The following is a 21,950-nucleotide window of genomic DNA, read 5'->3' as shown; positions in this document are numbered from 1 at the left end:
ACTGGTGGTAGCTTTATTGGTGTGCAGCCTTTCTCTGTCCTGGCGACGGTCGAGGCGGCTGCTTTCCGGAGGGGTTCTTGGGGTATTGGTACTTGTTTGGTTTGGCCGGGGGGTGCGTCCTGTGTTGTCCAGTTGTGCTTTTTGCTGTTGCCGGCGTACCATGCCTGGGGATGCGCTGTGGTTGATCCGGTTCCTTCGTTCCCTGTTTTCAGGGCTCGGGTCTCCCAGGTCGTCCGCAGTGTTTTCCTTCTTACTGCGGTCTGTCTTTGCGCCCGTGCTGTTCAGACGTTTGCAGCAATTGCTGCTGTGTTGGTGACGTCTCGGGCTCATTTCGGGCGCAGGGAATTGTGGGTCGCACAGGTTTTTGGCCGCCCATCCATGTGTGCGTCTGTTCTTGGGCGTTCTTGTTGCCTTGGGTCGCAGGTTTGCGTCCGGTTGTCTTGGCTTTGCGTTGCAGAGTTTGTGGCGGCCGCCTCCCGGGTTAGCCCTTTCTTTTCCTTCTCTTTGGGTATGAAGCTCCAGGGAGCCGTAGGGGCTCCCCACAGAAAACCAGCGTTGAATGTAATGAAACGCCATTTTCTGGGTGAGCCCCGGAGGCTCCCTGGAAACCCTCCCTCCCACCGGTCGGCGTTTTTTTCGCGTTGGTTGACGCTTAGCTTCCGAACTGGAGCTTGGCAGCCGGCGCGGTAGGTCCGGGGCTCCCCCCTCCCCCTCCCGGGGTGGGGAGGGCTGCGCGGACGATCGGCGCGGCAGTAAAGTGTGATGTTTGCTTGTTTGCTTGTTTCCTTGGGATTGTAGGGAGTTTTCTACCTCTCTGTTCGGTTTTTGTTGTAGTTTCTTACCATGTGGGGTTTGTTTTGTTACGCCTACCTTTCTGGGTGCCTAACCCCGGTCGATGGCAGATAAGGAAAACCCCCAACCATATGGGGTTTTCCAGGGCCATTGCTCCCTGAAACCTCTCTGAAGGGGCCAGGTTCTGGCGCTGGTCCCTGGTAGGTCTGAACTCCTTAGCTAATGTCCCGGTCTAACATAACACACATTAGCCCGATAAGCTCCAGGGAGCCTCTGGGGCTCACCCAGAAAATGGCGTTTCATTACATTCAACGCTGGTTTTATATTTGATGTGTGTGACCATGAACGCAGTTCAAATCCAAGTAATCCAGGCAACATCAAAATGGATCATGGTAATAACAGAAATAATGGCAAAGTCAATACTGGGTACAAGGGGTCTGAAAGTGTGAACGTAAAGACACTTGTATTAAACAATTAGTTTATTCATAAAATTTAATGCTAACGGTACATGGCAAGAACAATCTGACGTTACGTTAATGTCTGACGTGGTGCTTGACAAGGCAAGGCTAGTCAGGAGAGGAAAGACTATGACTGACTACGCCCTGGGCATAGTCAGAACGACCTTGTCCTTTTGGTTGGTTTCCTGTTTGTTCCGGTGCCGTCACAGGACTGTGCGGATCTTCGGTTCTTTTGGACTGATCCCGTCTGCACCGCTGGATTCCTTGCCCCTCCTTTCGGATAACCTCTCTGTCCCAGATCTGGCTTCTTTTGGAGCTGGGTTGTTGGTGGGTGTGTCTGGCCCTCTGGGATGCTTATTGGCACTTCCCGTTTCAACCTGGGTTCAGGGACTGGTTTGGGTTCATGGTGGGATGGTGTGTTTCTTGTTTTCATTGCTTTCCTTTTGGCCTACCAGATTGGACCACTGGTTGGTGTGAGTTCCCAGCCAGTCTGCTTGTCTGATCACCAAAGGGGTGGTTCTTTCCTGGCTCGCCAGGTTTGGGGTCCTGGTGACCTGGGGAAAGTCCAATCTGGTTCCGTCCCAGGTTTGCACCTAGCTGGGCCTCGTGTGTGTCTATCGGACCGCTTCTGTGTCTCTCCCTCCTGTGATGTTGCTGTGGTCTCACCTTGCACTGTTTGGGGGGGGAGGGGGGGAAGGGAAGGGAAGAGAACTATCAGGGGGAAAGTGCCAAGCCATTACGACTATATGGCACAGGGAAGGGGTCAGGATAAGAATTTTGGATGGGACGGGGGGAAGGAATGGTGCCCAACCACTTGGACGGTCGGGGATTGAACGCCGACCTGCATGAAGCGAGACCGTCGCTCTACCGTCCAGCACAAGTGGTTGGGCTTGGGGGGGGGGGGGAAATCTGCACTTTGCTGCACTTGCTTTCCCCGTCATGCCGGACTTCGGCGCCTGGCCTGGTTTCTTTGCAGGCTTCTGAGGGGACCAGTTTCAGTCTCTGGTCCCCAGTAGGCAGGACTCTGTTGACTGAAGCCCCAGACTAATATACCGTATATCAGTCCTATAGCTCCAGGGAGCCTCCGAGGCTCACTCATAAAATGACGTTTCATTACATTCAATGCTCGTTTTCTGAGGGCAGCCCCTACGACTTCCTGAAGCTTATCGGGCTAATATATGATATATTAAACCGGGACATTAGCTATGGAGTTCAGAGCAGGGACCAGGGACCAGTGCCAGAACCTGGCCCCTTCAGAGAGGTTTCAGGGAGCAATGGCCCTGGAAAACCACCCTGTGATTGGGGTTTTTCCTTATCTGCCATCGACCGGGGTTAGGCACCCAGAAAGGTAGGTACTGTATAACAAAACAAACCCCACATTGTAAAAAACTAAAATAAAAAAACCGAACAGAGAGGTAGAAATCCCTACAATCCCATGGAAACAAGCAAACATGCAAACGTAACACACTACTGCCATGCCGCTCGTCCGCACAGCCCTCCCCTCCCCGAGAGGGGAAGGGGGCTCCGGACCTCACCGCGCCGGCTGCAAAGCACTCCAGTTCGTAAGCTAATGTCAACCGAGACAGACACTTTTCTGGCCTCAGTTTCCTAGGCGGTGTTTGCCTTCGTGGCGTTCACTGCCGTGTGTTGTGTTGTGCGGTGGCCAGGTGTTCCTCATCAGTACCAGGGCTGCATGCGCTTAGAGGCTTCCTTCCCTAAGCGCCCTGTGAGTAATGCCCCTGCGTGACAGGATTATCTTCCCTGGGGCGTACGGGAACCATTCCCGTAGAGGTTTTTGCTGCTCGGCTTTTGCCTCGCCCTTGGGGCCAGCTGGGGCTTGGGGCCCTTGTTTGGCATTGGGTAGGGACTGGTATTGTGCTGGTTAGGGCATCAAGATGTTGCGCGACTTGCTACCTACATGGTGACCGGTTCCCGACTGTATGTGGATTTCGGGGTTGGGGTGGGGTCTAGTAGGTGCTGAGACTCGGGCGGCTTCGGGGCTGCCCCGTTCGGGTTGAGGATGGAGGTTTTTGGGCCTGCTCCTCCTGCCGAGGAGCAGGAGGAGCTCATGTACCGCCTGAGCCGTCCTGGTCCTTAGTCAGGGTGCTCTCTTATCTTTCCTCTCCTCGGTTTGTGGTAGCCCCTTCGGTTCAAGATTGTTTTTCAAAGATCATACTTTGTTTGCATTGGCCTCTGTGGGTCGGGTCGGGGAGCCTCCGGCTCTCCTCCGGCACAGAGGTTCCTGCTCTTTTGGTACTGGTGATAGGTTTGCACGTTTGCAGCCTTCTCCGCCTTTTCTGGTGAAGCCGAGACAGCTGCTTTCTGGAGGGGTCCTTGGGGTTTTTGGTGCTTGGTTGGTTCGGCCGGGGGTGTGTCATGTGTTGTGTCCGGTTGTGGCGTTTCACCATTACCTGCTTGCTGTGTCTGGGGATGTGCTTTGGGTTGATCTGGTTTCCCTCGTTCCCTGTTCCCGGGCTCGGGTCTCCCAGGTCAACTGCAGGGTTATTAAATTTATCCGGCCTGTGGTCTATCCTCGCGCCCATGCCATTCGGATGTTCGCTGCCGTGTTTGGTAACATGTCTTGGGCTCATTTCGTGCGCAGGGATTTGGAAGTCATACAGGTTCCTGGCCACCCGTTATTTTGTGAGCATGTCTGCTCCTGGGTGTTCTTGTGTTGCTTTGGGTCGCAGGTTGCACCCTGTTGTCTCAACTTCGCGTTGCAGAGTTTGCGGCGGCTGCCTCCCGAGTCAGCTCTTTCTTTTCCCTCTCTTTGGGTATGAAGCTCTAGGAAGCCGTAGGGGCTCCCCTCAGAAAACCAGCGTTGAATGTAATGAAACTCCATTTTCTGGGTGAGCCACAGAAGGCTCCCTGGCAATCCTCCCTCAAACCGGTCGGCATTTTTTTCGCATTTGTTAAAGCTTAGCTTCCGAACTGGAGTGCTTTGCAGACGGTGAGGTCCGGGCCCCCACCCTCCCCCTCTTATGGAGGGGAGGGCTGCACGAACAAGCGGCGCGGCAGTAGTGTGTTACGTTTGCTTGTTTGCTTGTTTGCTTGGGATTGTAGGGAGTTCTACCCCTCTGTTCGGTTTTTGTTGTTAGTTTTTTACCATGTGGGGTTTGTTTTGTTATGTCTACCTTGCTGGGTGCCTAACCCCGATCGATGGCAGATAAGGAAAACTCCCAATCGCAGGGGGGTTTTCCAGGGCCATTACTCCCTGAAAACTCTCTAAAGGGGCCAGGTTCTGGTGCTGGTCCTTGGTAGGTCTGAACTCCATAGCTAATGTCCCGGTTTAATATAACATTCATTAGCCCGATAAGCTCCAGGGAGCCTCTGGGGCTCACCCAGAAAATGCCGTTTCATTACATTCAACGCTGGTATTTTGTGAACTGAAAGGCATTTTGTCACTACTTCAGGCAATGGCCTGCAATTGTACATACATAGGTCAGAAACAGTCAGGTTTTGGCCTGGTGGGTGTTTTGCTCTTGTGCAGCCTTCTTCTTTGTTGGCAAAGATTGAGTTGGTAAGTTTGGTTGGGGCGCATCACTTATTGTCTGGTGGCAGCACTTCACTGCTACCTCAGTGACACCAGTTCTGCCTCATTGGCACCTCACCTTTGTTTGTTCACCTTGTTTCCTTGGTCACCTAATCCAGAGCTCTTAATTCTCAGGTTATCCATGATGGCATCAAATCTGGCTGATCTTGAACATCCATGATGTTCATGAGTATGTTGCTTTGGCTGGTGTTTTCTCAAACATGTCCTGGGTGGATATTTGGGGCTTGGGTGATGGTGGCTGGGGGGGGGGGGGGGGGGGGCGAAGGGTTGTGGAGGGGTAAGATGATCTTGGTGGTCCAGTGCTTGGTTAATGTTTGTGGTCCCAGTCAGTATTGTGTGGTACTGGGACATGTTTCCCAGCCCGTAGTCTCATCTTCGGAATAGTGCCTACCGTCCCTCCTCCTCCCTGCCAAGTCCCTTTCTTGTTCTCTGAGGTTAGTTAGCTTCAGGGAGCCACTGGGGGCTGTTTCTCAAGGAAGCCTGTGTTGAATGTAATTAAATGCCTCTTTCTGGAGAAGCCCCGGTGGCTCCCTGATGCCCTCCCTCCCTCCAGGTTTGTCGGTTGTTTATGGGGTTGTTCATCAGCTCCAGTACCAACCTGGGTAGCTGGCTGGGAGCTTGGGCTGGGCCAGCTAGTGGTGGTAATAACTACTAACAGGCTTGAGTGAATGTCTTGTTCGGTGTGAATGATTTGCAGAACTGTTTAGTGATTTTGAGGCTTCATTTTCTGTGAACCCTCTAGTTGTCTGTAAAGCTGCCCTGACTTCCTGATAGTTTTTTCTAGTTGGGTGATGGATTGTCACCTGCTCCCTGTGCCTCTGTGAGGGGGGCCAGTTTGTGGTTCTGGTCCCTGGTAGGTCAAACAATACTTCCGTGACTATTGTGATCTTTTAGTATGGAGCAATCTCAGCAAGATAGCTTCAGGGAGCCACCGATCCTCCTTCAGAAAGAGGCATTTCATTGCTTTTAATGCTGGGTTTTCCCCTTGGTTTTGGGTTTATCTCTGATACCCCAGCCTCTCTGGCTCTTAGAGAGAACCAGGTTCTGGTCCTGGATCCTGGTAGGCTCAGGCGGGTCTCAAAGGCCTGGTACAATTCTCTAAAGCTTGACAGCCCCCAGTGAAGATATGATTCAGCTTATCAAGCTGAATCATATCTTCAGTCACATTATTGTGACTCATCGTCAGCTTACAAAGCCTACAAAGTGGCTCATAAAAAAATGATGTTTTGTTACATTCAATGCTTGATTATTTCCTCACGCCTCTACACCGATGCAACTGGCAATGCAACTGGCAATGCAACTGGAAAAATGGATAATGATGAGGGTTACAAGATTGTAGTCAATTTAATGAAAAATAGTAAATTTCATTAAAAACTTTATATTTTATGTATGTGTTATGATCTACTATTGCCTAGCTAATCCAGCTGGGGGGGTTACAAATTAACATTGAAACTCATTGAGATTTTACAGGTGTGTGGCGTGTGTGTGCACCAGGGGTACAGCACCATGGCCAGTGTGGTGGAGGCCGTGCACAGTACTGGGGTCCACCTCACTCAGGCACCCGAGGCAGAATTTGCCCTTGCTATTCATCTCAAGTCTTACCCAGCATCTATTATATCTGTGTGGGTGTATGTTGCATCATTGGTCAAGAGGGTGTGAACTGTTCACAAACACACCACGGCTTACCAGCACGAAAGTGACAAATTTGTTGTACTGTAAACTGAATTCATTGTAGAAATGAGAAATGTGTGAGGCATTATTTATTTGCATTCCTGTTGGATGATCTAGTCTTTGTTTATAATTTTTCATCCAAAATATAAGTTACTTTTAGCAGCACATTCACCAACAATCAAACTACCAATACTGTTTGAAAGTTTTTTATTAATTGTTGCATCTAGTCAGACTTTCAGGTGTCGTGTACTAATTAGTAGTATCATTTAATTCTTAAGTTTTAACTACAGTATTGTGCTTAGCATTTGTGGTGTTTCCTGTATGGCTGCATTTCCTTCTCCACTCTTGTGAGAGAGCCGCAGCTACAGCCCCTTGTGAACACACTGGCCATCTGTGTGTGTACGTGGTAAACCTCAGTTTCCATTTCTTATTTGTATAATGGCTAATTTGTCCAACCTTCAGCAACTTATTGTAAAGTTTTTTTTATCTCTACTTCCATTATCAACAACTTGTTTGTACTATTTTATGTGGAATTTATTGTAATTTTATATCTAATGTTTGTAAGAATACAACTTTATTTTTTAATTTGCTATGAATTCAATTGTTGTAACGGTGGCAAGTAATTACTGTAAGAAGTGTTCCAAGATGTGAGTCATCATATTCTACCCAAGTTCTTAACATGTTTATATTTGTTAGCTTTTACCAAGTTTATGTTCCAACCCGTCTTCATAATAAGTTCATCCGTGTTTGTATGATATGGATAAAATTGTACAAATTGAACACTATTTAGTGAAAATTAAAACATAAGAAATATATACTTTTCAGTAATAATGAGCATTGGATACAGTAGATTAGGTTGATGTGTGTAGATTTGTACACACATTGCAAAAGTGCAGCAAATGGACACTTGTCAAATAGAATAGGTTGATTATATTAAATATTTAAATATCTGTCTATTACAGTGTATTAGTAGTTTAATATTGTTTGAGTGTCAGCAAGGTGCATAAAAATAGTACTTTTCTAGTCATTAAATTAATCATTGAATGTGATGAAATGCTCTTATCTGGGCGACCTCGGTAGCTCGGCACCACACTTGGTGTGGTTCCTCAGACATCCACAAAACTATCAAGCCTCTGGACTTGTAGAGACCCACAGAACACCATGGCCAGAATGTGGTTTGCTCGTAGAGGTGATGGGAGCATGGGGGGGGGGGGGTCAGAGACTTACCCAAGTCTGAGCAAAACCACCCAAAAAGTGTAGGTGAAGCAAAATATTCTATATCTTAATTAGGTTAACATGGAAACAAGAACAGCAGTAGTTTGCCCAATCTCAAAATACTGTATTAGTACCTAGGCAAACCACTAAGTTGCAAGGGTCCAGCCTGGCTGACTTCTGACTCGTGTGCCACCGCCAAGACAAACCACCCTACAAGGAGGAAGGGCAAAAAAAAAAGAGCAGATATGGAGAGCTACTGCAGCCACCCAGTTATATATAACTATGTATTAAAATTTGTATCCATCATTACGAACCACTAAGCTGTTGTAGTGAGTCCAAACACAACGTAGCGCCACGTACTAGTCAGCTTAGATGATGCCGCCTGACTCGGCAAAATGCCTCCCGATATATTATGCACATCGCTAACTCTTGCCACAATGCTGCTATTATTATCAGAATTCTGGTCACTAAATCCTGAATATGAATAATTTTCTATAAGTTTATTGTCTTGAGGACTATGAGACCCTGTTACATGACATGTAGAAGCACCAAATAACACCTGTGTTCTCTGGTTGTCTACCTTATACTGTGAACTTCATAGCCAGCATGAGGTTCACTGATATCTGAACCTTGTACATAGTCTATATCACAGTCAGGGTCTTCTATGACACTATTATCGTAAAATAATCAATTCCTTTCATCATTATTATCAAGTGCTGTGGGCACAAACTCACAGCCGTGCAGAGAGATTTTGGTGCATGCGGTACCCATGGTCGTGCTCTCAGTACTGTACTAAGGCCCTTCACACCCAGGAGCAGTGCCAACGATTTATTTTCCAAGAAGGTGTCTGTTTACTGGAGGTCTGAGAGCGCAGATGTGAGCCCCATGTACTGGCAGGCAGGAGTTTTAAATCATTTTGCAGTACAGTGACATCTCGGCTTACAAATACCTCTCTTTACGAACTTTTTCAGGTTGCAAGCCCAATTTCTTCATAAAATCCGAATTGGGTTACGAACGTTGCCTCGGGTAATGTAGTTTGTTGGTACGCGTATGGTCGACCTAGCGTGTGGTGGCACAGCGACCGCGCCTCAGTTTATCAGCGCCTCCCGCCTAGTGACAATCGTGCCTGAATTCTTTGTAAAGAATTTCAGTATTTTTTGGATTTTTTGGTATTTGAACATAAAAGTAATTATTATATATCTCGCCATGGGGTCCCAAGAAAGTCAAGGTTGGTAAGGTTCAAACTAAGGAAATAGTTGTGAATAGAGGCAGTAGAGAATGTTCCTTCCTCATTAATAAAATGTGTGAAATATGGGAAGAACTGCATAGTTTTGTTGAAAAAACTCACCCAGATAAAGCTGTAGCAGACTGTTGCATTGACCTTTTAAATGACAATGTGATGTCTCACTACAGACAAGTGTTAAAATGTAAGGAAAAACAAGTGTCTTTAGACAGATTCTTAGTAAGACAAGCAAGCAGTGAGCCACAACCAGGTCCTAGTGGTACTTCTGCAAAACGTAGGAGAGTACCCCCAGAGAAGTCATCACTGCCTGATGTTGTAATGGAAGGGGACTCCCCTTCCAAACACTAACACCTCTCACCATCTTCCATATGCCAACAAGAGTCATCAATAAAGGTAAGCAATAACTTGTACATACTTTAGTACTAAAGATTTGGGTGAATTAGGTATAAAATTTACTTTGAAGTTAATATTTTTGGGAATGTGGAACAGATTAATTCAATTTACATTATTTCCTATAGGAAAATTCTGTTTGGTTTACGAATTTTCGGGTTACGAACAGTCTCTGGGAACGGATTAAATTCGTTAGCTGAGGTAAAAGCTCCTAACCTAGGGCGCCTAACAGCTGGGTGGGCAGTGCTTCGGATTCGTAGTCCTGAGGTTCCGGGTTCGATCCCCAGTGGAGGCGGAAACAAATGGGCAAAATGTTTCTTTCATCCTGATGCCCCTGTTACCTAGCAGTAAATAGGTACCTGGGAGTTAGACAGCTGTTAAGGGCTGCTTCCTGGGGGTGTGTAACAAAAAGGAGGCCTGGTTGAGGACCAGGACGCTAAGCTCCGAAATCATCTCACGATAACCTCAAGTAGAAGATAACCAATGTACTCTAAAACATCCCTGATTGTGTTGCACATCTTGCCGATATTTGCCAAGAACATCCCTCATTGTGTCGCAGTGGAAGTGTTAAGAGGATAAGGGATAAACTGAAGATCCATAAAGTCTCTTTTTCTGAACCAGAAACAACAGGGTGATCTGTTGTTTCTGTTACTGCAATGATCCCCTACTTCTCCAACAGTTCAAGAAAGAATGTACAAACAACAGGTGTAGATGGCTGGGAAAGAACCAGGGGACATCTTGCATGAAAGGGAAAACCAAGTCACTTGGAAGGCACAAGACACAAGGTATTCAGAACACCCAAGCATCCCATGCCCGAGCCCACCAAAATGCCCCTAGATGTCTCCCCACTACAGTCACTGGAATTAACCTAAAAGTGGAAAATAGCAAAACATCCTTCAGCTACTAATGTGAGGTGAACAGCAAAAAGGCATCAGCCTTGAAAAAGGGAGAATGGTTCGAGTTCAGCTCTCACCAAACGAAAGGCACACCAGAACCTAGACCTCGGAAAGGTGTTCAAGGTAAGTGGTGCTTAAAACGGCCAGTCATGGGGGCCACAAAAGCAGAATGCAGGTGAAATATGTGATCGTAGTTGGCAGGAACTCCTGCCACAGCCAATGTCTGATCATCTAGTTAGCACCATGCTTCACCTGGGCAGTTTTGGATTGATTCTGATTCACCATGCTCCTCTTCTGTGCCTCCAGATTGTACCAGACACCAGATTCTAGTCCTGGTGTCTGGTAGGCCTGAGACCTGAGGCCAGATTCACGAAGCAGTTGTGCAAGCACTTACGAACCTGTACATCTTTTCTCAATCTTTGGCAGCTTTGTTTACAATTATTAAACAGTTAATGAGCTAATGAACAAATCCACAAGGGCCGTGACGAGGATTCGAACCTGCGTCCGAGAGCATCCCAGATGCTGCCTTAATCGACTGAGCTACGACATGGTCAAAAGGAGTTGAAACCGAAGTTCTACTGAACTTACTGGATCCTGCAGCCTCTCGGAGGCACAAACCAGGGTTTTACACAACTCCCCCCATGCACCTCGGTTCGAATCCTCGTCACGGCCCTTGTGGATTTGTTCATTTGATGCATCACGCACTTGTGATTTGTGTGTGTAGTGTAGTTAATGAGGTCCAAAGCACTAGGAGGCTGTTTAATAATAACAACAGTTGATTGGGAAGTTTTCATGCTTGTAAGCTGTTTAATAAATGTAACCAAAGTCATCAAAGATTGCGGAAAGATGCACACGTTCATAAGTACTTGCGTAACTGCTTTGTGAATCTGGCCCCTCGTAATTTTGTGGATGTCTGTAGTAAAAGGGCCAGTGCACTGTTATTCACTGATACAAAGGGCCATCAGTGAAGCTACTGATGCCACTCAGAAAATACATACTGTACTATATTTCAGTAAACATATACAATTCCTTAGCTACTTTTAACCCTTAGCCTTATTTGGTGGTGTGTGTGTAAGCTTGTTCACACTGATACATGACAATCATAGAACATCCAGTAGATCAAAAAAGTGTTTACTTATTGGATGAAGCTAGTAAAACAAGTATTTTTACATAGATTTATTTTACAAATTTACAAGTATAAAAACTATTCTAGTGTGACAAACTTGATCCATGTACACAATAATTACTTTCATTTACATATGTTCCTATACGTATCATTCATAAAATAGGTTTCATTATGCACAATAATGAATCTTAAAAAATAGTTTGTGAATCACATTGTAAGATGCACAGAGTCACAGCTTTATTAGAGTCCAGAGTCCAAGCTGTACTTGCTCTGTCACTTACGATCACATATCTGAAAAATTTATTGTAAAATAAAAATACTGTATATATAAATAACTAAAATATTTCTGGAGAGCTCTTTATTTTATTTGGGCTTTGAATTTGCATTTTAACTCGTTATCAGAACCTGTTGTCAGTTGTGAAGTCATTCACAAGTGAAGGGTCCTGGTTCTATTATTATGTAGGACGGAGACGGTTAGGCACATTTGCTTACACCTGATGCACCTGTTCACCTGTGGATAAATAGATACAAGGAGTTGGGACACTATTGTGGGGTTGCATCCTGAGGACGGTCACATGTTGGCATAGGGAGACTTCAATAAGCCTATCCAGCATCCTATCACTAACATTGGGAAACACCATATAAGTTCTAAGTAATATTTTCTGACAGCAATATTTGGAAGTAATATAGGAACTGTTAAATATACTCAATTTCTAAAGAATGTACTTTAACACATGATAATGGAAACTGATTTTGTTACTGTATTTAAAATACTTGAAATTGTAAATGACAGTTCTCATATTTCAAAATTTGAGCTCTACAAGAAGACTATTTCCATAAATATTATAGTTAAAACATCTTGATTATCACACAGTTTATTAAATACCACAAACTCTGTTTTCACAAACAACGGCATAAGAAAATAAATACATACTGGTATATATATTACACCATTGGTTCCTTAATATTTCTCTTGTCACATGAAGGAAAAGGAACTTAAATCTAATATTTAGCAGATGTTGCTGCAACTGTAGTAAAAGTAAGGTCCACCTGAACATGAGTTTTGGTACGGACAAGGCACAGGTGCTGTTGAGAAGGCACAAGGATGCCAGTGGTGACACGAGTTACTCAGACTCGGCAACAGTGCTGCGGTGCCACTGGTTTACTACGTGTGTGCTGTGATATTTTGGGTGGTTTACCTAGACATTTCACATGTATTGACCAACATTATTTCATATAAGATACAAATGAGGAAATTCCCTCGTGTATGACAGAGGTTCAGGCCAACTGAAGATGTATATAATCTCACGAATGTGTTCATGAGCATTCAAACATCACTAAACGAAAACCTCATTACTTTTAAATTGTGCTAAATTTAATAATTTATGAATCCATTGAGTTTATACACAATACTGAGTATATTTAAAAAATTATTTGGAATGATTAATATCTTCTTATGGCCCTTCCCTTAATATTAAACATGTTATTTAGTACACCTTAATAATGTGCAACTCTCAGTTAACATTAAAATTGGGAGTAAAGTTCAGTATATATAAATTTCTTCATATTATCAGTTTATCAAAAAAAGAAGCCTAAAATAGGGTATTCACCTGTGGAACTGCAATGTAACCTAGTTGTAATACTCCATCTGTAGAGCATGTAGTAGCAACAAAAATATATACTATTTATTTAAAGTTGTATTATTCGTATGCATTAGGCATCTGCTAATTGTGCGTTAGGTTCCTGAGTCTACCATAAGCAAACTATATTTGTTAAGTACTTATGGGACAATTTTTTTGGTTCCTTGGGGGCTGCAAACCTCTTTAAAATTAACATTCTTCAAGCTATACAAAGATATGTTGACTCCAAAACCCAAGTACTGTAGTTGCCTATGAAGGATTACTGTCTGCTGCTTAAACTATTATTTTCAACAGCTCAAGTCCAGTCAATCAATTTTCAGAGGCAGAGGTTCGTTGTGTGTCATGTGTGTCCGAGTGGTGTCAAATTTACTCATCATTTCTCTAAATGTGCTTTCTTTGGTCATCCTATTGACCATTAAGGACTGTGACAGGGATTAGTTATGTTGAGATCAAATAAGTCCTAATGATTTAGGGAGAACTCATTTCTCTAATGATTTTCTCTAGTAGATCTAGATGGACATCTGCCAGAATAGGTGAAGTAGTCCGCTGCAGATACACCTACTTCTTATCATTAGGACTTGCTCCATCTCTCCAAGCTCAGGCCTTATCACTATTCTTAGGTCAGAAATAGCACCACTTTCATCAACTTCCTTAGTGGAGCTTTGAGATTACCTAACCATTTAATGAATATTGATCTTTACCAGCAACATCAGAGTTCTAATAATCTTACACATCTGAATTTCACATGATGCATTAAAATGCTAAGTTAGAGAAACATTACATGAACATATTGCCAAAACTGTGGGATAACCGATCATATTGGATGCACAGTGTTGTGAACAAATTGTGCACAAGTCGTGTACAGAATATGTATTTAAAAAACCATATTGTGCATTTGAAAGTGCTCAGAATTACTAAACAGTAAATACTGCAACTCTTTCACCACAGATTCCTACAATTAACCAGTGTACAAGTATTTGACAAAATATACGGGAAATTTTTATACAATATTCTTAATACTAAGAAAACGCATTTAGAGTACATGTTTGGGACTTTGTGGACTATGAGTGCAGTGTGTGGATGCTAACGTTTTCAAATATTTGGTCAAATGTGAATGTGTTGCAACTACAGTGCTGTATTTTTGTTGTTTTACGTGTTAAAAAATTAACATCCGTAATGGGCGTTTCAGTTGTCTCCAAGTTAAATATCCTCGTTTAATTTGTTTAGGATTGTTTATGTTGTTCACAGTAGTTTGTGTACCTAGCCATGTGGTGTGGTCCAAGACAAGGTGTGGTCCAAGACAAGGTGTACCCAGCCATGTGGTGTGGCCCAAGACAAGGTGTACCCAGCCATGTGGTGTGGCCCAAGACAAGGTGTACCCAGCCATGTGGTGTGGTACAAGACAAGGTGTACCCAGCCATGTGGTGTGGTCCAAGACAAGGTGTACCCAGCCATGTGGTGTGGCCCAAGACAAGGTGTACCCAGCCATGTGGTGTGGTCCAAGACAAGGTGTACCCAGCCATGTGGTGTGGTCCAAGACAAGGTGTACCCAGCCATGTGGTGTGGTCCAAGACAAGGTGTACCCAGCCATGTGGTGTGGTCCAAGACAAGGTGTACCCAGCCATGTGGTGTGGTCCAAGACAAGGTGTACCCAGCCATGTAGTGTGGTCCAAGACAAGGTGTACCCAGCCATGTGGTGTGGTCCAAGACAAGGTGTACCCAGCCATGTGGTGTGGTCCAAGACAAGGTGTACCCAGCCATGTGATGTGGTCCAAGACAAGGTGTACCCAGCCATGTGGTGTGGTCCAAGACAAGGTGTACCCAGCCATGTGGTGTGGCCCAAGACAAGGTGTACCCAGCCATGTGGTGTGGTACAAGACAAGGTGTACCCAGCCATGTGGTGTGGTACAAGACAAGGTGTACCCAGCCATGTGGTGTGGTACAAGACAAGGTGTACCCAGCCATGTGGTGTGGCCCAAGACAAGGTGTACCCAGCCATGTGGTGTGGTCCAAGACAAGGTGTACCCAGCCATGTGGTGTGGCCCAAGACAAGGTGTACCCAGCCATGTGGTGTAGTCCAAGACAAGGTGTACCCAGCCATGTGGTGTGGCCCAAGACAAGGTGTACCCAGCCATGTGGTGTGGCCCAAGACAAGGTGTACCCAGCCATGTGGTGTGGTCCAAGACAAGGTGTACCCAGCCATGTGGTGTGGCCCAAGACAAGGTGTCTTTTGGTAGATAAGACATTGAAATTAAGTAAGCTCATTGGAACCAAGTAATTACAAAAAGAAAGTGCCGAGCCCAGAAGGCTATATAGCACCTTCCAGACTTGGCACCGTTTTATAACAAAACATAACTACTACAGCATAGCTAGCCTACTCTTAGTGTGTCAACATAACTACTACAGCATAGCTAGCCTACTCTTAGTGTGTCAACATAACTTCTACAGCATAGCTAGCCTACTCTTAGTGTGTCAACAGGCTATGTTAAGGGCCGGGGCATAGACACGGTATCCAGGATGTTCAGACTTTGCTGTGGGCAAAATGTCCAAAACTGGTGCATGGGTTAGGGTGTGCCCAGAACAAGGGCATGGGTTAGGGTGTGCCCAGAACAAGGGCATGGGATAGGGTGTGCCCAGAACAAGGGCATGGGTTAGGGTGTGCCCAGAACAAGGGCATGGGATAGGGTGTGCCCAGAACAAGGGCATGGGTTAGGGTGTGCCCAGAACAAGGGCATGGGTTAGGGTGTGCCCAGAAGAGGGGTATGGGTTAGGGTGTGCCCAGAAGAGGGGTATGGGTTAGGGTGTGCCCAGAACAGGGGGCATGGGTTAGGGTGTGCCCAGAACAGGGGCAAAATGAAGAGAGTTATTAAAGCTCATTTGCACTGAAATAATAGGTACAATTAATCTGGATAAAATCTAATGAGAGTTTCATTAATTAAACACAACTACACAAACATTTGTGTATAAATATTATCTCAAAGTCATCACCAACCTGACAGTTATGAGAAGTTTGTATTAAACATTTAGGTATATTTGTACAATAATAATTATCTAAACATATATAATGAGCAATATAAAAATGCATACTATTTACTCTTCTTATCATAAGCTAAAAATGCCATTTATATACAGTGACTAGTTACATTATTAAAAACATTTGCACATATCACGTCTGTAACTGGAATTTCCTTGAAATCAAATATAGTCTACTAAAGAGAGGTGCTTTGAACACGAGCTGTAACCAGAATGGTCACTAATAATCTAATACGCAGCAATGTTATGCATCACTATCAAAATGAGTTCAATTTATGAAGGGCATTTTGTCTGAGAAAATCTTGACCTTTTGACAAATCATCACTGAGTTCAACGTCAGTTTTATTTACATAATGTCTTTGATCACAACTGTAATCAATGACATGTTTTATTCTAACAATTTAAAATGTAGCTTATTTCTAATACCTACAGTTATGTAGTTTTAAGACTACGGTGTAGTTATATGTTCTCGTTTTACCGAGATACAGTATTTAATATGAAACAGCTCCCCAAAGTTACAACCTCTGTTTCTACATATGAAAATATTAGTTATCTCTTCACTAAAATTAATAATTTGTTTAGGTATAATAACGAGTATTTTACCTAGTAAGAAACAATACTTAGTTAGTTATTGATATGAATACCAATCTTAAACCTACAGCTTGGAAGATTTAACATCATCTGTCTTATCAAACACCTAAGGTGCATCTTACTGTAACAACAAAACACCCTGACAACAATCACCAGAATTATATCTATACATGATATCTACAGCTTTAGTAAAATAGTCTTAATGGAGTGCATTACTGTTCAACAGCATGTATGGTACCTCCATTACAACAGTCAGACAAGTGAGCACCGCACTTTGCTGTCTACATCACTGCTATGTGCATGAACCACCTGTTGCTCCATGCTGTGTATGGTGCTTTCAATAGTGCCAGCAATAGTGCCAGCAATAGATCATACATCACTAGCACATGGACTATACATTGATACCGAAGGCTTCATGGAAGCTTTTAATAAGTACATTGCATATAGCTTTAAATCAAACTAAGTTGAGTTTTTAACACAGTGAACACAGCTTTTAACACAGCCTTGCTATACAGAGAATCAATATTAGTTTAAACTAATCGCCGCATTGGTGCATAAACAATGGTAAGTCTGCTATATATTGGAAGTTTAGGGGTTTTACAGATACACTATACTATATTTGCACGAACATAACCTATATTGTTTTTACTTGCGAAAGTAAACATGGCGCTCTTGACAGTTTGATATGTGAGCTTTCCCACCGTCCCCTACAAGGCCCCTCCACTCCTCACCATCGTCTCCCCCCAGATGGCCACCACCATCACCACCTCTCTCTCAATCACCTCCACAAAAAGTATTTCTTGTTTCGACATGAACAAGATTCATGTTTAAAATATTTATTCAATATTTTACTTTATTTTGAATAATGAAAAAAATGTCTGCATAACTTCAGAAACTGTAATTATTCATGCCCAAAGTGAAGATTCATGCCCAAATCCTTTTATTACTATATACAAAAAAATTGAGCCATGTGACATTGTTGAGTCCTAGGAACAAATATATTTTTCATAAACAAATTTTCATGCAGACATGGTATAAAAATTTTAGTTTTGATTCTCTACGAACATTTTCTATCACTGTGATAAAAGAAAATGTGTTATTGATGTGAGGGCTAACTTTGATTCATCCATCTGCAATTTCAATTACAGTACTTTTGTAATTGTCCTTGATGGAGGGTTGTTAGAATTTTGTTGAGCAGCCAAAGGATTAACATCATGTTAGTATGTTGGTCCTACAGTTACTCTACCTCTTCACACATTCCCTGTGTACTATTCATTTTGAATGTAAATATAGTTTTGATGCAGCATGTATAAATAACTTGAGGATGCAGGTTAAAAATGAGGTAACTGAAATAGTGCCATAACCGAGCCTGCTGCTAGCATTTGGAAGCTTATATTCGTGAAAATGCGTTAACACCAGTTTCTTATGTTGCTTATTCACTACTTTATATATTACCAAATTATTTTGTATGCTGTATAATTCTTACCTAAAATAAATTTGTCATAATTATATATTTTCTAAATACTCAAAGATCATCTGCAGGTTTACTTTTAATTCAAAAGAACTTCAGTAGTTAATTTAAAAAAGAAAAACCGAGTTACTGCACTGATAAAAGAAAATTTTTTTGCAAGTGCTATTTCATAATATTTGTTAACATTTATCTAGTGTGTGTGATACTGTGAAAGCCATTGCCATATACAGTACTTTATAAGTGTTTTGACCTGGTAAGTTAGTTGACTCATATAAACCATTTAGTTACTGCTTGAGAATTGCCTCAAGTCATCTCTAGCACACACAGTAACACATTCTCAAATGGCTTTGGGTCTCGTGCAGTTGCACAGATCTCTCAGTACATCAAGTAATGCTAAGCTACAAGTAACAGTCACTGCAGGTCCTCCACTTTTATCAACCAGGTATCACTTCCTACAAGGGATGCAACAATGCTCACACTGGATAGTTTGCTTCACACTATGCATATGTATTCTTACGTGGCACTACAGTATTATTTAAACCCCTCATTGTTCTGGTCCATTTGTTACTGTAGAATAGTCAGCCTCTGTTGCTTGTGCTGTATTAATTACCAATAAAGACAAATATCAACAATTCTTACATGGCTGTCTCCAAGGGTTGGCTCTGTGATCGACCTTGAGAAAAGTAATCTTGAGAATCTTCTGAAGGAGTGTTCGACTGTCTGCCTGACAGAACATCTGCAGAAACGTAATGAAAAGGTGGCGCTTGATCCCTGGGCAAAGTTGCAGTAAGGTGCGGGTCTTGAGTGTCCCTTGCCAAGTCTAACTCCTTCTTCATCTCTAGAGTTGAGTCGGTGGCAACACTGCTTGCTGCTAACTGTGGATTGGACCCACGGAGAGACTCGTTTTTGTAACTTGAGGTCGTACTGAGGGGGAAAATATATAATTAAGATAACCTTCAGATAATTATAATAATAATAATATTATAATTTTTTGTACAATAATATGTAACATCCATTATCAGTTGTAAGTGAGGAATAAAAACTAACAATATTACCAAATATAAAACCTATATCAATTAACAAAATAAAAGTAGACAATCAAATATAGTTATAAAACGTTGTTTAAATGAATATTTGCATAATAATGTGCACCGATTTTTGCTGGTATTTATATGGGCAAACAGGCATACGTTCTTTATATCTACACTGGGATGTCCCCATTGTCACAGTGGAGACACTGGGATGTCTCCATATTTACACTGTGATGTCTCCATATTTACACTGTGATGTCTCCATATTTACACTGTGATGTCTCCATATTTACACTGGGATGTCTCCATATTTACACTGGGATGTCTCCATATTTACACTGGGATGTCTCCATATTTACACTGGGATGTCTCCATATTTACACTGGGATGTCTCCATATTTACACTGGGATGTCTCCATATTTACACTGGGATGTCCCCATATCTACAGAGGAATGCCCCATAATATCTAGACTAGGCTGTTCAATAATATCTAGGCTGTTCAATAATATCTAAATAGGATGTCCCCATAATATCTATGCTGGGATGTCCCCATAATATATACAGCAGGATGTCCCCTTAGTATCTAGACTGGGACATCCTCCCATATATACACTTGGATGTTCCCATATCAGCACATGGATGTTCTCATAACACTGAGGGTGTCCTCATAATACCTAAACTTACACTTCGCAGAGAAATCACATTATCATGAAATATCAATGAGAAAATCCACATGAGCCGATATGAGGACTCGAACCTATGCGATGGGTGTTCCCAGATGTACGCCCTAGTCGACTATGCCACAACATATAAAAGACCTGCAACCTGGGGTTTTACTGCACCCTCGAGGGGTCCCGAGGCTTCCACTGAAGCCAAGCTAGGGTTTCACATACATTCCCCTTCCCCCATGCACTCTGGCTCTGTCATTTAGTAATTCTACCTAGGATGTTCCTCTTTATATACACAGAGAATTCACATTATCGTGACATATCAAAGAAAATCCACATATGCCGTGATGAGGATTCGAACCTACGTGCCGGGTATTCCCAGATGCACGCGTTAGATGACTACGCCACGATATGGTTAAAGAATTGCAACCTAGGGTGCAGTAGAGTCCAAGGTTGCAATTGCAAAAACCAGCATTGAATAATGAAACGTCATTTTCTGGGCGAGACCCAGAGGCTCCCCGGAGCTTACTGGGCTGAAATGCTAATGTCAGACTTTGGCATCAGTCATGTGTATGGGGTTCTGTGGGCCTACCGGGGACCATGGGCCAGAACCTGAACCCCCCTCACAGAGGCATGGGGAGCAATGGCCTATAGAAACCTCCTTGTGGTTGGAAGAATTCTGTGTCTGCCATCGACCAGGTCAGGCACCCAGAAAGGTAAGCATCCCAAAACAAACTCCTATTATGGTGAAATTATTGCTACCACAAGCCGAACAAGTGGACAGAACTCCCCTAAAAGAAACGAGCAAACGAGCATGACGTCACACGTCACTGTGCTGCTGTCTGTGCAGCTCCCACCCTTCCCCGGGAGAGGGAAGGGGGAGCCCCAGACCCCCATGCCGGCTATCCACCCTTCAGTTCTGAGGCTGGATGTCAAAACATGCGAAAAATTGCCAACCGGAGGAAGGGAGGGATGCCGGGAGTCTCCGGGTCTAACCCAGAAAATGGCATTTCATTACATTCAACACTGGTTTTCTAGGGGAGCCCCTTCGGTTCCCCAGAGCCCCTTCAGCTCCCCAGAGCCCCTTCAGCTCCCCAGAGCCCCTTCAGCTCCCCAGAGCCCCTTCAGCTCCCCGGAGCCCCTTCAGCTCCCCGGAGCCCCTTCAGCTCCCCCAGAGCTAACTATCCACAGAGGAAATAATAGGAACTTACTCGGGAGGCAATCGCCGCTAACTCCTCAACTCAAAGTCGAGACAACTGCTGCAACCGCCAACCCAAGGTGACACAGGGCCAAATGGGCCCGGGAACAACCACAAGGAAACGAGCAGCCAAGACAATGTACAACCGACAATAGCCCCACGCCCGAATGTCAGCCAGGGCATGTCGTCAAAGACGGCAGCAAGAGCAGCGAACCCACAAACGTCATAGGCACGGGGATAGAACGCAGGCCGGCTAACCTTAATAACTCGGCAGACGACCTGGGAGACACTCACCCGTGAACAGGGAAGAAGGAAACCGGATCATCCCAAAGCGCGTTCCGGACACAGAAGCCGTGGCACACAAATGACAGTGGAGGGCCGCAACCGGACACAAAACACAATGCACCCCCGGCCCGATCAACTAAGCACCAACAACCCAAGGACCCCCTCCTGAAAGCAGCCCAACCAACCAAGCACCAACAACCCAAGGACCCCCTCCTGAAAGCAGCAGTCTCATTCTGTGCCAGAAAAGAGGGAGACGGCTGCAACTGAACAAACCTATCGCCACGATCGAAGGAGCAGAAACCCCTGTACCGGAGGAGACCAGGAAGCTCGCCGACCTGACCCGTAAAGGCAAACGTCAACAGGAAAAGAGCCTTCGAGAAACAATCCCGAACCGAAGGGGCCACAACAAACCGAGGAGAAGAAGAAAAAGAGAGCACGCTGTCCAAAGACCAGGACAGCTCAGATGGCGCATGAGCAGGCTGGAGGTGAAACAACGCACGAGACAGCTTGCGAAACAGCGCAGATGTAACACCAAGACTGAAAGCAAGCTGAAGCGGCTCCGCCAGCACCGCACGATACGAGGCGACAGTATGCGGCAAGATGACAGCCCCGAACCTCCACAAGAGAAGGACAAGCCGACACCAACAAACACAACCACCAAAGAAGGGACAGATGGAAAAGGAAGGAC

At 44.2% G+C, this 21,950-nt stretch overlaps 3 protein-coding genes across 11 annotated transcripts in view; 1 reads left to right on the top strand and 2 right to left on the bottom strand.

Moving 5' to 3' along the window:
• The window catches only part of LOC123753931 (coiled-coil and C2 domain-containing protein 2A), a 227,823-nt gene extending 214,785 nt beyond the window's left edge, over nucleotides 1–13,038 (top strand). For 3 of the 4 annotated variants that reach the window (XM_069321189.1, XM_045735922.2, XM_069321111.1), the window contains exon 28: nucleotides 6,265–13,038. In XM_069321189.1, the coding sequence (XP_069177290.1) occupies nucleotides 6,265–6,462 (198 nt within the window). In that variant the 3' untranslated portion in view covers nucleotides 6,463–13,038. The remainder of the gene's footprint in view (nucleotides 1–6,264) is intronic. The other variant, XM_045735932.2, reaches the window with a different exon arrangement.
• LOC123753850 (uncharacterized) overlaps nucleotides 1–21,950 on the bottom strand; it is a 490,864-nt gene that overhangs the window by 397,123 nt on the left and 71,791 nt on the right. The window lies entirely within an intron of this gene.
• bark (protein bark beetle) overlaps nucleotides 11,382–21,950 on the bottom strand; it is a 247,906-nt gene continuing 237,337 nt past the window's right edge. For 5 of the 6 annotated variants that reach the window (XM_069318515.1, XM_069319199.1, XM_069319669.1 and 2 more), the window contains one exon: nucleotides 11,382–19,003. In XM_069318515.1, coding sequence (XP_069174616.1) covers nucleotides 18,715–19,003 — 289 coding nt within the window. In that variant the 3' untranslated portion in view covers nucleotides 11,382–18,714. The remainder of the gene's footprint in view (nucleotides 19,004–21,950) is intronic. The other variant, XR_011225966.1, reaches the window with a different exon arrangement.

The sequence above is a fragment of the Procambarus clarkii genome, chromosome 1, assembly GCF_040958095.1.
Source record: "Procambarus clarkii isolate CNS0578487 chromosome 1, FALCON_Pclarkii_2.0, whole genome shotgun sequence".
Classification (NCBI taxonomy): domain Eukaryota; kingdom Metazoa; phylum Arthropoda; class Malacostraca; order Decapoda; family Cambaridae; genus Procambarus; species Procambarus clarkii.
The sequence above is the reverse complement of the archived record's forward strand: the minus strand, read 5'-3'. Positions and strand labels throughout refer to the sequence as shown.